Consider the following 17388-nt stretch of genomic DNA (forward strand, 5'->3'; position numbering starts at 1 on the left):
TTAGCCAGATATTACAATAAATCATGACAAAAAGACATCAATGAAAAACTAAGAGTATTTTTCAAAAATCAGGAAATTATTGGACAATCATTAGAAAATAACAAATTGCATAATAAGTTGCACATAAAATAACAGTCTCTATGAACAGCCTGTGTCGCCTACAAATATTGTCATGATGATATTGACATACACATATGACAATAGCATTGACAAGATGCTGAGAAGATGCTGACAAAAGGCTGAAGAGATGTTGACAAGATGCTGACATACATGTATCTTTGAGATGTATAAACGACAGTTGTGTAAACAGAACAGAAATTTATAGTATTTATGAGATCTGCGATTGCGATGGCAGTATACACATAGGCCTAGCTCTGTTATGCCACCACAGCTTACACTATCATCTAGTGCTGTATGGAAATACAGGACTCCGAGATTAATTTACAACGGACAGCTGCGCTTGGCAGGAACTGATAGTCTGCAGGTTTGCGTTTGTATTCCTATATAGTCCCACTGACTATCCTGATAGATCATCATTTAATTACCTATTCTCTTTGCTTTTAGATTCTGCTCCATAATTTTGATGATGGATGAGCATTTATTCCTGGTGATTATAGAGAATCTGCCCGATTAGGAGCAGCGCATGCCATGTGACGTCTGTCATAAAAGAGTTAACTCAGCTTGTCCGGTTATTTGTTTACATTTTATAGCATTTTCAGTTTTGCGTACCTTTGTACCCAACAGATGACAATAAGGCCGACTCTACCTAAATACTGACCTTCAAATAATTAAACTGATCTATGTTTGTAACAACAAATCATGTACCAAAGTGCAATTCTGATATTAGAATGTTTTTGCTGTGATTCTGCTACCTTTTGCTTTGCTCATTCTAAATGTTTGTAAATGTTGATGTTTTAGCTAATAATATAAAGATATAATTAAACAGCAGCTTAATTTGTGGTAGTAAGTCAGCCATTTCAGCGTATGAGATAATGGTAGTTCAGCTCTTCTTATGAAGATGTTGCTATTTGTGGTTTTTTTAGAGTTTGAGTGCTTTAATGATATCGCTACTATCTTAGTAGGCCTATACCGTTTAATTATTTTTAGAGTTTTTGTTAATGTTAGCTTATGTCATTATTTGCATATTATATATATAATATATATATTCTATTCACTGATCTATTATATATATATAAAGTATATATACTGTATATATATACTGTATATATATACAGTATATATATAGCATATATATAGTATATATACGGTATATATACAGTATATATACAGTATATATACAGTATATATACAGTATATATACAGTATATATACAGTATATATACAGTATATATGTACAATATATATATATGTTTATAGATATATAATAGAAAAGTAGTCAGGCCTACTGCTAACAGCACTCTACGCTCTAAAAAATGTGGAGTCTTATAACTAACTAGAGTGTTCGAATAGGTTGTCACTTATCTTTATTCCAGATTGATGTTTTACTCTGAATTCACGACAGGTCTGCTTCGTGCTGGTACACTCTTCAGATGACTTGTGTTAATATATAAATAAATATATAAATAAATATATAAATATATATATATATATATATACTCACGCTACAGACAGTACTGTTTCGGCTATTGAAGCAATGAGAGTTGACTTCCTGCCATGAAGCAACCAAGTTGCCTCACAGACTTTAAGAAAGTCAATGTGCTGGCACCAGAGTGCTCAAATCACAAAAGTTATAAGCTTTGCACAAATGCTAATAGTGCCGCATCTCTCACAGAGTGCTCAACCAAACCGAAGTAAATGAGCACATAGTCATATACTCATGCTACAGATGTATATATATATGTATACATAAATATATATATATGTATATATATATGTATATATGTATATTTATATAGTATATATATATAGTATATATATACTATATGTATATATACACATATTTATATATAATATCTATATATATGTATATAATATGTAAATATATATGTATATATAAATATATGTATATATATAATATATGTATATATATGTATATATATTCAACAAGGTAGATTAATTCCAGCTGAATATACTAACATTCTCTAATACAAGATATACAGTGGTGCATGAAATAAACCGGACGGCCTTTGTTGGAAAACTAAGATTCTCATTTACAACATTGTTACTCATTGAGAATTTAGTCAATAGCCATAAATTATATATTAAATTAATCTTAATTTGGTCTTGATTTCAAATATGTAATTCAAAAAGCTGATCTGTTATCTTTTTGAATGAATATGTACGTTAAGTTCTGAATATTCAATTTTTTTAACGGTTGAAGAAACAATCTGCACAGATATAGTCACACCACATACATTTTAAAAAATTTTCATATACATCACCCAATCGTCTTTGCTCAAAAGGCTAATTTGAAAATAACACTTATTTGATGAGCATTTTAAAAGTTAGTTTTCAGGTGTTTCGGGTGTCACCTAACCTTTGGTAAAAATACAAAGGAAAAAATGTTGTTCTATATGCTAATTGTTTCCAAAATAGTTTTTAATCTCTTTGAGGTTTTGTTTAGAATTTTTTCTTTTTGACATTTTATAAAGACTTTTTTTACACAAGCATTGTGAAAATAATTCCAAATGCATTTTCTAAAATAGCATAACTTAATTATAGAAGCTGTTAAAAAGGTAAGGAAAATATTTTAATAACTTCATAAGGTAACAATTTATTTATATTTTGTTATGTCATGTAATTTAAAGTTATCTCTTTTGATCTGTCCTTTACGTGTTGGTACATTTATATGTTTCCACTACAGATTTTAGCTTTTGTATGTAAAATAGTTCATATTGGAATATACAGCCCGCAAGTTGGACAAGAGACTGTTTTCGCATTTCTAAGGTAAGTTGCCTATTGGCTGATTAGCAATTTTAGTCTCTTACAATCTTGTATATATATAATCTTGTATAAATTCAATTTAAAGCTTTAATTAAACAGTATTACCAAGTTACACATTTGAATGATCATATCCTTTGGCACATTATGGTGGTCTTTCGGTTATCAGTTTTCCTGTTAGCCCCAACATGCATTTGCATTTCAGTTGCATTAAGCAGAGCTTCTTTATATATGTTTCATTTTCTTCGAGTTTTTCAAGTTAGGGAAGTTTAATTTTAAACTTCAAGTTTATTTGAAGAAGCATTTACTGGTATTACCAAAATTATTAAGCAAATTTGAGTAAAACAATAATGAAAAGAATATATCAATATATAAGAATGCATTATCAAGATGGTAGATATAGAAATGTTTATAGAAATGTGGTTATAGAAATCATTATCTAGAGGCAGGTGGATATAAAAATATTTATAGAGACAGTTATAGAGACAGATATAGAGACAGATATAGAGACAGATATAGAGACGGATATAGAGACAGTTATGGAGACAGATATAAAGACAGATACAGAGACAGATGTAGAGACATACATAGAGACAGATATAGAGACAGATATAGAGACAGATATAGAGACAGATACAGAGACAGATATAAAGACATATATAGTGACATATATAGAGACAGATATAGAGACAGATATAGCGACATATATAGAGACAGATATAGAGACAGTTATAGAGACAGATATAGAGACAGATATAGAGACATATATAGAGACAGATATAAAGACAGATATAGAGACAGTTATAGAGACAGACATAGAGACAGGCATAGAAACAGACACAGAGATGGTTCTAGAGACATATATAGAGACAGATATAGAGACAGATATAGAGACAGTTATAGAGACAGATATAGAGACAGATATAGAGACAGTTATAGAGACAGACTTAGAGACAGTCATAGAAACAGACATAGAGATGGTTCTAGAGACATATATAGAAACATATATAAAGACAGATATGGAGACAGATATAGAGACAGATATAGAGACAGTTATAGAGACAGACATAAAGAAAGACATAAAAACAGACATAGAAATGGTTCTAGAGACAGATATAGAGACAGATATAGAGACAGTTATAGAGACAGACATAGAGACAGACATAGAGACAGATATAGAGACAGATATAGAGACAGATATAGAGACAGATATAGAGACAGATATAGAAACATATATAGAGACATATATAGAGGCAGATATAGAGACAAATATAGAGATAGATATAAAAACAGATATAGAGACATATATAGAGACATATATAGAGACAGATATAGAGACAGTTATAGAGACAGACATAGAGACAGGCATAGAAACAGACATAGAGATGGTTCTAGAGACCTATATAGAGACAGATATAGAGACAGTTATAGAGACAGTTATAGAGACAGATATAGAGACAGATATAGAGACAGATATAGCGACAGATATAGAGACAGATATAGAGACAGATATAGAGACAGATATAGAGACAGATATAGAGACAGACATGGAGACAGACATAGACGCTGACATAGAGGTGGTTCTAGAGACAGTTATGAAGAATGATATAGAGATAGTTATAGAGATGATTAGAGAGAAGATTTTAGACAATACGATCTCCGATTAGATGACCCAAATCTTGGAAAGGCAGAGTTTTTCTCTCTGATTACACATATGAAGAATACTCTACTAGGGGTCATTACAAAGTTCCATGCTCAAACTCTCAGGGTTATTCACTACCGGAAACAGTATGTATGCCAATATGTCTTGGATTCTGTGATCAATTAATCAAACGATGTATTGTCAACCCTATATTGTCCCACAACCAAACACGGGCGAAGAGATTGTTTGGGAGCTTTATGATAAATGCATATGCGCACACAACTCCCGAAAAATTATCCGTCAACGGCCGTTACCAAACACTTGTAGCGAAATCCCATCAAAAGATTTAACCATTTTTGTGTAGAGTTGTTTAAGTATAATAATGATACAAAACACATAAACATATTTAAATATGTTACCAAGTCTTTGAAAAGTTGAAGCAACATCCTAAAACTAACCGATTTGATCAGATTATACATAAATAGTCAGATTAATTTGGCCTAAAATCGCAATAAAAACTTGACAAGCCTTTTTAATCAAACTTAAGACCGGTCAATGAAACGCTGATAAGGCAGGGTGACAGAGAGTAAAACCATTAAGTCGCGCGCATTTCACAAGAAAGATGTGCACATTTCACCAGTCTATGGCATTTTCCAATTGCTGAAGGTTTCTGTAATTAATGTAGAAGTACTGAAAAGTAATCATTTCTTTTTGCCGATTCTACCGGACTCCGACATTTTGGACACGTATAATGAGATTTTTGGTATTCCAACTGATGTCCAAAGCCCTGAAAGTAAAGAAAATGACGAGGATATTTTTTTAACGATTCTTACAAGATTTTTACAATATTTAATTGTAAGAATAATTATGCAATTTTATAAGATTATTATAAAATTTAGTCATAAGAATAATCATTCGAATTTACAAGACCAAAGTATATAGTGACCGATGGTGTGCAATATGTTACTGTTATGGTTTTTCTAAAGATTTTGTTGATGATACTGCGGATGTGCCCAATATCGCGGTACTGCCAAGCCGTTTTTAATATCTGCAAAATTAAGTAATAGGCCTACATTTTCTTATAGATATACATCTGTTTCTATGACAGCCAGCTAAAATCTATTTAGGTTTTTAAATTCTGCATAATCTTTTAGATATAAATACAGAGATCTAGATAAATATCACAACTTCTTGATATTGGTTGCTATGACCAATGATATACAGCCCCCAGCCTGTGTATACTACAAAGCAGCTTGCCATTTTACTTCTAATATTGCATTTCTCCTATTGCAGGGGAAAGATATACACATATAATCTTTTCCTTTCATTATTGCTGTTTGTTGTACATCATAACACCCAGTACATTACAGCTACTATTGCAGTTACCATTGCAGTTCTCCTATTGCACTGCAGTGCCATTTGACTGCTAATATTGCATTTCTCAACCGGCAGTACCCTTTTTTATCCATTATCACTTTGGTCGTGGGCTGTATGACAGGGGAATTTCTAGTTTATAATAGTTTAATAAACTATGGTACCAACTGCCGTACTTACTTAACACCTAAGTGAACTTGCTATTGCCTCTTAACACATGAGTTGACCTGCTATTACCTCCTAACACATGAATTGACATGCTATTGTTTGTTAATACGTCAGTTGACTCGGTATTGCTTTTTAATACGTGAGTTGACTTGCTATTGCTTCATAACACCTGAGTTGACTTGCTATTGCCTCTTAACACCTGAGTTGACTTGCTATTGCCTCTTAACACCTGAGTTGACTTGCTATTGTCTCTTAACACCTGAGTTGACTTGCTATTGTCTCTTAACACCTGAGTTGACTTGCTATTGTCTCTTAACACCTGAGTTGACTTGCTATTACTTCTTAACACCTGAGTTGACTTGCTATTGCCTCTTAACACCTGAGTTGACTTGCTATTGCTTCTTAACACCTGAGTTGACTTGCTATTACTTCTTAACACCTGAGTTGACTTGCTATTGTCTCTTAACACCTGAGTTGACTTGCTATTACTTCTTAACACCTGAGTTGACTTGCTATTGTCTCTTAACACCTGAGTTGACTTGCTATTGCTTCTTAACACCTGAGTTGACTTGCTATTACTTCTTAACACCTGAGTTGACTTGCTATTGCCTCTTAACACCTGAGTTGACTTGTTATTGCCTTTGAACACCTGAGTTGACTTGCTATTACTTCTTAACACCTGAGTTGACTTGTTATTGCCTCTTAACACCTGAGTTGACTTGCTATTGCCTCTTAACACCTGAGTTGACTTGCTATTGCCTCTTAACACCTGAGTTGACTTGCTATTGCCTCTTAACACCTGAGTTGACTTATTATTGCCTCTTAACACCTGAGTTGACTTGCTATTACTTCTTAACACCTAAGTTGACTTGTTATTGCCTCTTAACACCTGAGTTGACTTGCTATTGTCTCATAACACCTGAGTTGACTTGCTATTGCCTCTTAACACCTGAGTTGACTTGCTATTACTTCTTAACACCTAAGTTGACTTGTTATTGCCTCTTAACACCTGAGTTGACTTATTATTGCCTTTGAACACCTGAGTTTATTTGCAATTGCTTTTTAATACGTGGGTTGATTTGCTATTGGCCCATAACAGCTTATGTTGTTGTCAATCCTAGTGGTACCTATTGATAGTATAGTAACCATAGCGGTTGCTAAGACTAACTAATCTCTTGGCTGCTAGTAGAGTGTATATTTTCAGAATATTATTGGTGACTTTGTGTCCATCATCTAGCTAACTGCTGGAGTTAATATTTCCTTTCAAATGTAAAGGCAATGCTCTTCAAAATCTTATCGAGTATGATATTTGTGCAATGGTGTGATTGAGTTGGTGTTGATTTGGGTTGGCTAGAGCTGGTTATTAAATTTGACCAAACATACTTAACATCTATGTCTGTATCCCTTTGTTCAGTAAACTCACAGTAGACGTGATTGCTTGTTTGAGCGCAGTGGTCTCGAAGTTTTAAGATGGTTTACAGACATTGTTATGTTCATCAATTACACGAGGATTTTGCATCTTAGCTGCTGCTAGCTTTTTTATGATTTCTTGCAAAATAGGTGGCTCTGGTTAAGCTGAATACTACGTTAAAATGCTTTTTGTCTCAACCCCTCTGTTCACAGTTATTTTTGTTTTTGCTGCCTTAATTCAGAAGCGTTATTTGAGAAGCACGCTGTTACAATTATTCTAAACTTTTCCAAGCAAGGCCATTTTCAAGCAAAGACATTTTCAAGCAAGGCCATTTCCAAGCAAGGCCATTTCCATGCAAGGCCATTTCCAAGCAAGGCCACGTTTCAACATCATTACATTAACTTGGACCTTAGTAACCTGTTAATCTTGGTGTCAGAACCCTAGCTCTAACAATGGACCTTTTATAACAATAGTTGACAGTATCAATGAACAGTTCTGGTGTCATACAGTATCTTGTAGTAGGTTCTTATCAAGCTGCCATCGTTTGGCACACTAATTTTATAGGATAGCTTACTCTCTAAATCTGGATGGGTTCTTTAAGCAATCTCTTACTAATTTATCATGATGAGCTAAAACAGAAGGCACACCACTCTGCATTTGCTGTATGAACATTCAGCAATTGTTCAAAATTAGATATTGAAGATCGATATCCTTAACTTGTTTCCTATTGCAGTAATGCAGCTATAATTTGTTACTATTTCTTTAAAGTTACCAACAAGTTGGTCTTTTAATAGCGATCACGAATAATAAAGGCATGCGAACATTAGCAAAATTGTCATAACAACTGAATGTATTATTTTTCACGAGAAGTAGCCCACTGGTGGTGCACCTACACAAGAGAACTCAAAGAGCTGCTCACTCTAAGCGGATTCCTAAAATATTTGTTTAACACATCTCAGTGACTCACGAAACTAATGTTCTCAACCTGAGCAAGTCATGTAACAATGGTATATTCTTCAAGACTAAGTTTCTCAGTTTTTTGTAGCCTAAGTTTGTAAGTATTTTGTAAAGGAGTTTCTTCACATCTGTGTGTGCTTTTCTTGGTTTGAAACTCTATCGTTGACTTCACTAGTGACTGCTGCTATTGATGACACGTAATCTCCTTTTTGGAGTTGTCTGTGCTTTCTTTATGCCTGGATTTATAACTATCTATACATATGCATATATATATATATTTATATATCTTATACCTATATATATATTTCTCAAAGTATGTCCATATGTCTGTCTGCATTTCGGCTATAGCTATTGTTAGAATAACTGTAGCTGGACAATGATGCTGACGCAATGTCATGGAGCACCGTCATTAGAAGCCTAGCAGCTAACTGGAATTTTCCATTGGCATTGTGCCAGGCTAATAGCTGGAAAATTACAGTTGTTTGACAGAGTTTTAAAACCTTTACAGTTGTTTTTATTTTTCTCTCAATTTATTTCAACTACACAAAACACTTTTTTTCATGATATGTAGTTTGAAAGTTATAGAATGGCAAATGTTGTTATATGTTAAATACAAATCAATTTTCTGTCCAGACTTTTTTATTACTCGGGCAACGCCAGGTAGCACAGCTAGTACATATATACTCCTTAAAGACCGTCTGTCATTCAGACTATAGCTATTAAAATCTTGATATTAAAATTCCACATTCTGATGGATTTAAACTAATGATGAAAGCATCGACAAGTTTCTTATCCGGATGCTCTACCACTGAACTAGAACGACATGTTGATCAACGACGTTCTCATACACCTCATACTCCATGCACATGCTAATTATTTCAGCATTGTGACCACGCATTACGATGCCTCTGTTAAGAAATATTTTGGAACCTAAGTTTATGCAACACGATGCTTCTTCATTCTTTTTTCATAAGGGCTAAATTATTTCGCCCCGCGATATCGACAATAATTTATCTCGAACATAAAATTTGGCGATTTTTGTACTGATTATATATGTTATTAAAAGATATACATTGCTGAACTTGCCATGGCGAGTTATCAGTATCCGTTATACGGTATACCCGGTATCCGCTATAATAAAAACGTTTTGCAATGATAAAAAGTCTGTTAAAAGTTACTAAAATACATACTAAAACTTCCTTCAAGTATGTTTTTAGTAAACTAAAACCACTTAAGTTAGATTCAACATTTATGTTAAACGTCTGTCTTGAAGGTAAAAACTCTCCCCGTAGTACATTGTAATGTTATATTATCTTGAGCCCGCAGATCATAACCACAAAATGCACTAAAGTCATTGTGAGTACCTATAGTTACTAAGGTTAACATAGTATTTTGGTACTATTTTTAATGATGATGATTTTTACCAGGAGGTGATTGCATTAGATAATTACTATAGGTTTCTATACCACCCTATGTATGTTTATAGCCTACGATATTAGCCTAAATGCCAATTTTTGCATGCCAACACTGAAACGAATTGAAGTCATATAATTGTACACCATATAATTTTTGATTGTAATCGTGGCGAAATAGACTATTTTTAGCCCCTACTTGCTACTGATTTTGCATTTACATTTAAACCCCTTTATATTTTTTTTGTTCCTTCTAATTTATTTCAACGAAAAGTTATTTCAAATTATGAAATTTTAAATTTACAGTTGTTTGAAAACCTTTACAGTTGTTTTTATTTTCTCTCTTAATTTATTTCAACTACACAAAACACTTCTCTCATGATATGTAGTTGGAAAGTTAGAATGACAAATGTTGTTCTATGTTAAATACAAATCAATTTTTTGTCCAAATACTTTTTTATTACCCGAGCAATGCCGGGTAGTACAGCTAGTAAATGTATATATGTGTGTATGTATATGCATATATATATATACTGTATAAATATTACTTTATTGACAACAATTTCATTTTTTCCAACTTTTGCCACATAAAAATGATAAAACAAACAAAAAATAAAAACAGCAGCAGTTAGTAAAATCAAATAAATGGTTTGAAGTACAACGTTTGAAATAATTTTTTCTATTAAAAGAAAGGGTATTAGATGGATGATTGTTCATTGTAATAGTTTATTGCAAGATACACACTAATTTACACACTAAACATCAAAGCCTTTTGTTTTCTTTAGGGCCATTTTGAGTCTTCTATGCATTGGAGGTATGCAATAATTTACTCTTCACAAGTTTAGGATGGTTATGACAGCTTTAGCTTTGATTAGGTTGCAAAACGGTTCAACACATGTCTATAAACTTGGAGTTATTATCTCTATGCCACTTCCAGCGATAAATGATTGGCAGAGTAATAATTATTACTCTGTAGAATGCCTGTAAAGGCATCTAATAAAGGATTTTAGCAAGCACTAATCTGATAGCCTAAGACAATAAAACATTTACCATAATAGCTGGGTTTCCATATTTTGAATAAATTAGGAGTCGTTCTCTGCCGGCGAATTCTCACCCTACCCTTTCGACGATTCAAAGCTGTGCTTTATCAATTTTTCTAAGACTAGGGATGTACTCTTCAAAACAGAGTTTGTAAACAGATAAAGTAGACTCACTTAGGGGTCACGATCACTTTTCAGTTCATGCATCGTACACTTGTTGAACTAACTCAGCCAGGATGCCAGATCAGAATTTTTTTATTATTAATAATATTGATATGACCCTATATTACAAAACAGCAACAGAGTTTACTATTTGCTATACAGTTAGTACTTCAAAGGTCGCATAAAGGACAATCGCTTTTAGGAAAAACTTTTTTTATGCTTGAAGAGTTAAGACTAAGAAAAGGTCGGCACTGGTGCAGAGGGAATCTGTACAATCGGTAGGTTCAGTTATTTAATGAATAAGGTAATAAAATAGATAAAAAGGTAATTATTTCATCATTATCGTATGAGCAACTTATTGTTGGCATAAGTAGTTAGAATATACAGCATAGTGGTTTGATGAAAAGCGCTGAATTTTTTACCTCCACTGGGGAGAGCTTAGCCAGGTATTATCAATTCAAATTCATTTGCAGTGAACACTTCTGTGACATTGAATAGTACTGTGCGTACCTTCGCACAAATGTAGGGAAGTGAAATGGCGTCGAATCCATTTGGATTTTACTGTCTCTATGACTTGGATGGAAAGAAACTCCAGAACCATTCGAAGAATGAAACCAGTAGATGAGAGCTATGTAAGTCTGTCTGTCTGTCTGTCTGTCTGTCTCAAGCCATGATTGAATGTTGGCTAAAAGATTGCATCATATAGGATTAGAACCTAAGATAATAGGCTTCACCACCTAGTATTCATAAAGATTGGAGTGATGATTTTTGGTAATGCATTATCCCATAGGTGCATATGCACTATCAATAGACCCTATGCTACACAGCTATTGTGTAAACCGTGTAACCTAATTAAAGCAAAAACAATCTTATTTGTCTTAAAATTGTAAAATATATGTGATTAAAACTCGAAGGCCTCACACTACCTTGATGGTGAACCCCTGTGAGTAGGGTATTCAAAAGAAGGCCTCACACTACCTTGATGGTGAACCCCTGTGAGTAGGGTATTCAAAAGAAGGCCTCACACTACTTTGATTGTGAACCCCTGTGAGTAGGGTATTCAAAAGAAGGCCTCACACAACCTTGATGGTGAACCCCTGTGAGTAGGGTATTCAAAAGAAGGCCTCACACAACCTTGATGGTGAACCCCTGTGAGTAGAGTATTCAAAAGAAGGCCTCACACAACCTTGATGGTGAACCCCTGTGAGTAGGGTATTCAAAAGAAGGCCTCACACTACCTTGATTGTGAACCCCTGTGTGTAGATTCAAACGAAGCCAAAAACATTTGCATCCAATACTGGATAATCACCGCTTAAGAAAATTGATTATATTTCATTGTAACAGATGCTACCTGTCAAACAGAGCAGGTGCTACCTGTCAAGCAAAGCAGGTGCTACCTGCCAACGGTAATAGTAGTATTTAAAGATGAACTTACAGAACATTTTAGTAGATTTTATCGGAAAGTATTGGTACTTTTCTATCACTTGGCGATTGTTTTTGATGTTTGAGTTGGTCTGACTGCCAAGATGTTTCAAGATTAAAATCGACAAAGCTTGTTTGCAGTTAAAAGGCTCAGATCAAACGAAGTCAACAAGAAAAGAAGAATGTCCATCAATCTCGACATGGTCGATTGTAATTTGCAAATTGGTGTAAATACTGTGGCAAGTTTCTTTATTTTAGCTGTCGCTATATATAGCTATCGACGATTGGAAATACTACTAAGCTCTACATGTGTTGACATTTTAAAAGTAATTTCCAAATTACAAAAACAACAAAAAGCGAAAGATATTTTTGCATTTGTAAAGTTTTCTTTGTACACACAAATGATCTGAGTTTACATGTAATCTAATAAAACTTCCGCTATTTCAGTTTCTATGTACTAAATACAAGTCTCTGAATTAAGTTTTTGTATTTTAATCCTTGTCTTTACATCAATTTTCGACCAATCATCACTAGACCGAATAATATATTAAATCAATCAGTTTTAGACTAAATGTTTTTGGTCAAATTTGTCTATTGGATCAATTGGTAATAGACTGATTGTTGTTAAATCGATTGCACTAAATTCAACAAGGATATACTCAATAATTCGCCATATTGATTTTCAGAAATGTTTTAGGAGCTAATCCTTTCTTTTTGCGAGGAAATCCTTTGAGGATATGATGAGTCTACTCTTTAGTATATCGTAAGCAATGGTTCCGATTGGGCCATAAGTCTTGTTACATTCGGAAAAAATTATGCAAATTTGCTTTATGCAAATGCAAATCTGTATTGTTTTAGAAAACTCTCTTAAGCCTATGCGGTACTTGAAGTCTTTATTTAAATTCTAAAAAGCAGAAACGTCAGAGTTTGTTTATCAACACGGTATTTGTGAAATCATATTTCAGTCGCAATGTCGTAATAGTTTTTTAGTTTGTTAGTAATGCTTACTAAGAATGAAAATTTTCCCCTCAATTTATTATTACTCTAATACGATTGTCTTGTTTTCAGGTTGGTATAAATTCATAGCAAACAACATTCCTTAGCTGTGGTTTATGCCATAAGCTCTGATGACGGCGTCACTAAGATTAGAGATCATGAAGCTTTTAATATTAGATATTTAGAACTGAGAGTAGATTATTATTTTCAATATTCAGTTTAGTAGTAATCTATAGGCTATTTTAGCCTGAAATCCAGTAGTTTGGCTTGAAGTTATTCACTTCTAGTGAGGAAGTGGTAGTTATAGTTTACCTCCTTTGGCACTTAAACAATCCTTACTATAATAAGAGCCGTGTCCGCCCATCCAAAGCCATAGATGCAGATTGGGAAAAAGGATTGCATTGTATGGGGTTTGAACGTACTATATTTGGCTTTGCGGGCTGGAATGCTACTACTTACGCTAAACAATTGCCTGTCAGAATTTTAGAATAGTTATGCACATACTTATTCTATGTGCTTTATTGGCACACCTGACGATCTCTGGCATGACATACTAAACTGCCAGGGTATTAGTTTGAATAAAAGATTGAGGAAGCATGTGGAGGATTGACAAGCAAAAGCTGTCAGACAAAGCTTAAAGTGAACCTGTCTTTTAATGCAAACCAATGTCTCATATGTCGTTAAGTTGTTTGCAGTTTGTGTTAAATTGTCACAGATATTAATCACAATGTTTTCATAGTTTGTGCAAGCATGTGACTCTACTATCACAATCCTATGTGATTTTAAAGACACAATTCTATGTGACTTTACAGTCATAACTACGTGTGACCATGAGATCTACAATAGTAACAACTTTATGCGAACTCCGTAATCACAACTCTATGTAGACATCAAATTGAGTACTTCAAGTAGTTTAACTAAAATTATAGCCATTCAAAGTAATTCTTTTAGATTGGAATGTTTTTCTCAAAAAGCTTTCAGCAGCGAAACTCAAGCACAAATAAAACAAATGCAGGTTGATATGTTTTTGGAGTTATCGATCTTCAATAGTTTTCAACAGATTATCCAGCTTCTAAACTATTAACATCTATGAAAGCCAGAAAAATCCCACAAGCTAGAGACCAACAAGACTGTTGTTCACCTGCAGTCAGAAAAGTTGATCTTAGAAACAACTTTTTTGAAAGTTTGAAATTTGTGAAGTAGGCTACTCGTTTTTTTTCAAAAGATTTTGGTTTTTTATAAATCTCAACTGGTGTAGTTCACTTTAATTAACAAGGACATAATCAGACTCTGATTAGAGAAGTTGTATTAACAAGGACATAATCAGACTCTGATTAGAGAAGTTGTATTTGTTGTACAAATTTGAACACAGTATGCACGTTTAACTAGCAGACATGATTTCATACTCCTAGTGTAGGGTCGGCGTAAGATTTCAACACGGTGGTAGTAAGGGACTCAATTTCCTGCCAAATTCTACCGCCATTGAATAACCGAAAGTAGATTTATCTACTTTATTAAGAAGACAACTTCTTACTGTTCCTGACTGCTATTCTATGTATAATGTTATCTCTGAATTGAAGTGTTTATTTTTTTAAAATTAGTGGAGATCTCACTTTGCAAAAATAACGGTCTAAAAGTCAACAAACAAGATTCTGTGCCCTGTTTGTGACAGCATGATTGCATATTGTGAGATCCCGGTGGTCTTTGGGGTGGCTGTAAATAAATTTATCAGTGAGTACGTTGGTACACAATAAACAGACGATTGACACAGTAGAGATTTTATCAACTAGAGAATAACCTTTAAAAGAGTTTAATGAAAGTATTTTACTATTCGTTGAAGGCATTTATTATATGAAAAGAGGCCGATTATTGTAACGTAAAAGCATGAACTCCTTATAATAAGAGCCGCCGTAGTCCAGAGTGGTCCAGCACGCCAGTCCTGCAAACAACATGTCCGGTTCAGTTATCAAAAAAGCCACTGGTGGTGGCAAGACTGACGTCCAACCCATCTAACTTCGTGCAATTGGGCATGTCTCTAATCATCGAGGCTCCCCAGCCACTGAGCATAGAAATGTCCAGACAAGACCATAGAGTCATTGTTTTTGCATCTCGGCTTTTTAAAAACACGCACCGCACCGGCTTGCATCAAGCTAAGCAGACATACTTCATCTTAAAGAGATTACTTACATATTTACAATGATGCTGTGCCACAACTTTCAAGATGCATTGCGTTGTTATGCATCCACGATGACATTATTTCATAACTAGAAATATTTTGAGTAGTATAAACTCAATGTGCATTTGAGGTCTTTTCATATAAAGCTGTGACTGAAAAAAATGCTAAAGAAATTTTAAAAAGCAGAAATCTGTGATTGTGAACTGTGTATGTAAATACTATATGTACATTTAGTATGTACATACTATATGTACATACTGTATGTACATACTATGTGTACATACTACATGTACATACTATACTATATGTACGTTTTACATGTACACATAGTATACACAAGTAGTGTGTGCATATTATATGACATACAGTATGTATATACATACATTGTATGTATGATACATACATGTATATATAAAATGCGCATACAGCACATACATGTGCTTACTATATGTACATTTGGTATGAACATACTATATGCACATATTATATGTATATATCATACATGTATATAAAATGTCCAAGCTATATGTACATACTGTATATACTTATAATATGTAAATACTGTGGGTACATACTATGCATCTGCTATATTGTGTATAACCAATATTGCAAGACCTCTAATTTTGTGGAGAATATACAATTAGTATCCATTTGTGTACTCCATACGCATAACCCTACACACAGAGGTACTCAGCTGTGTACTCTATACAGAGAGTCTGAAAACCACTGAACAGGAGTCACAATATAGCCTATTATAAATAACTTGCACCGGATAAAGTCAACAAGGATCTTTAGATCCGTATAAACAATGTTCAAAGTAAACACTCGTAAGCGTGATGTTTGGTTTGTGGGGACTTTACCATGCAGCTTGCTACTAATTCAGTTTTACGACGAAAACAGCTTATCATGAGATGTCGTACATCCTCTTTTGCACCACACAGATTTTGCATAAACCATTTCTCACGTCGGTAAAACAACAACAGAGCTTGGTAGTATCTTGAGGAAGATGGTAAAAGGGGATTGCTTTATACTGCAACTGTTTGTAATATTTATACTAACAATAAAAGCGTATTACTGGCAAGCAGGTTGATTGAGAGCAGATATAGCATGTTTGTTATTAGAACGCGTGACACGCTGAACTATGTGTGTAATTTAATATACTTTGGTTATCGTTGATCTTGATATCATTCAGTGGATATTTTTATGTTCGTGATAGACGAGTAAGCTTGAAGCTAAAATAGAGAGTAGAGAGATAATGACAGGGTACTTTTTAGTAACACCACGTTGTTATGCCTTTTCCCAGCATGAAATCAGAGTGCAACTGAATGTGAAACAACTGGCCACTTCTAAATGAAATTAAATTACACAAAATTTTAATAGATTTTATCAGAAAGTATCAAAACTTTTGTATTATTGGCGATTGTTTTGATGTTTGAGGTAACCCAACGGCCAGCCAAAATGTTTCTCTATTAAAATCAACAAGGCTTGACCACGGTTAAATCAAGTTGAAACACTACGCGTCTTTGTTCTGTCGATCTCTTTCCAACTATTGATGTTGCAAATTCCCACTTTCACTTGATATGAGTGTTTTAACAGATGAATTTAAAAGATGAAAGGTAAATTTACACGAAACGTTAATAGATTTTATCAGAAATCCTCAATATATTTATATTATTTGTGATTGTTTCTGATGTTTGAGATGACCTGACTGCCAGGATGTCTCAAGA

The 17388-nt window shown here is 33.8% G+C and overlaps 2 protein-coding genes across 2 annotated transcripts; one reads left to right on the forward strand and one right to left on the reverse strand.

Annotated features, from left to right (window-relative positions):
• Nucleotides 1-379: 379 nt before the first annotated feature.
• Nucleotides 380-4568, forward strand: LOC137400859 (serine-aspartate repeat-containing protein I-like). The gene is made up of 2 exons (XM_068087202.1): nt 380-484; nt 3345-4568. The coding sequence occupies exons 1-2, from the start codon at nt 380-382 to the stop codon at nt 4566-4568; spliced, it is 1329 nt and encodes a 442-aa protein (XP_067943303.1).
• Nucleotides 4569-6245: 1677 nt separating this feature from the next.
• On the reverse strand, nt 6246-15582 carry LOC137400860 (protein SON-like). Its single transcript, XM_068087203.1, has 3 exons — nt 15465-15582; nt 11578-11752; nt 6246-6933 (listed from the first exon to the last, which is right to left on the reverse strand). Exons 1-3 carry the CDS (start codon nt 15580-15582, stop codon nt 6246-6248), a joined length of 981 nt encoding a protein of 326 aa, XP_067943304.1.
• Between the last annotated feature and the right edge of the window lie 1806 nt (nt 15583-17388).

The sequence above is a fragment of the Watersipora subatra genome, chromosome 7 (assembly GCF_963576615.1).
Source record: "Watersipora subatra chromosome 7, tzWatSuba1.1, whole genome shotgun sequence".
In the NCBI taxonomy this organism is placed as follows: Eukaryota; Metazoa; Bryozoa; class Gymnolaemata; order Cheilostomatida; family Watersiporidae; genus Watersipora; species Watersipora subatra.

Coding starts and splice junctions, on each gene's coding strand:
- LOC137400859 (XM_068087202.1), top strand. CDS start 380: ATGCCACCACAGCTTACACTATCATCTAGTGCTGTATGGAAATACAGG. Junction 485..3,344: donor CAGGAACTGATAGTCTGCAG/GTTTGCGTTTGT, acceptor ATCATTATCTAG/AGGCAGGTGGATATAAAAAT.
- LOC137400860 (XM_068087203.1), bottom strand. CDS start 15,582: ATGACTCTATGGTCTTGTCTGGACATTTCTATGCTCAGTGGCTGGGGA. Junction 11,753..15,464: donor CGTCAGTCTTGCCACCACCA/GTGGCTTTTTTG, acceptor GCAATCTTTTAG/CCAACATTCAATCATGGCTT. Junction 6,934..11,577: donor TTCCCTACATTTGTGCGAAG/GTACGCACAGTA, acceptor GGTGTTAAGAAG/TAATAGCAAGTCAACTCAGG.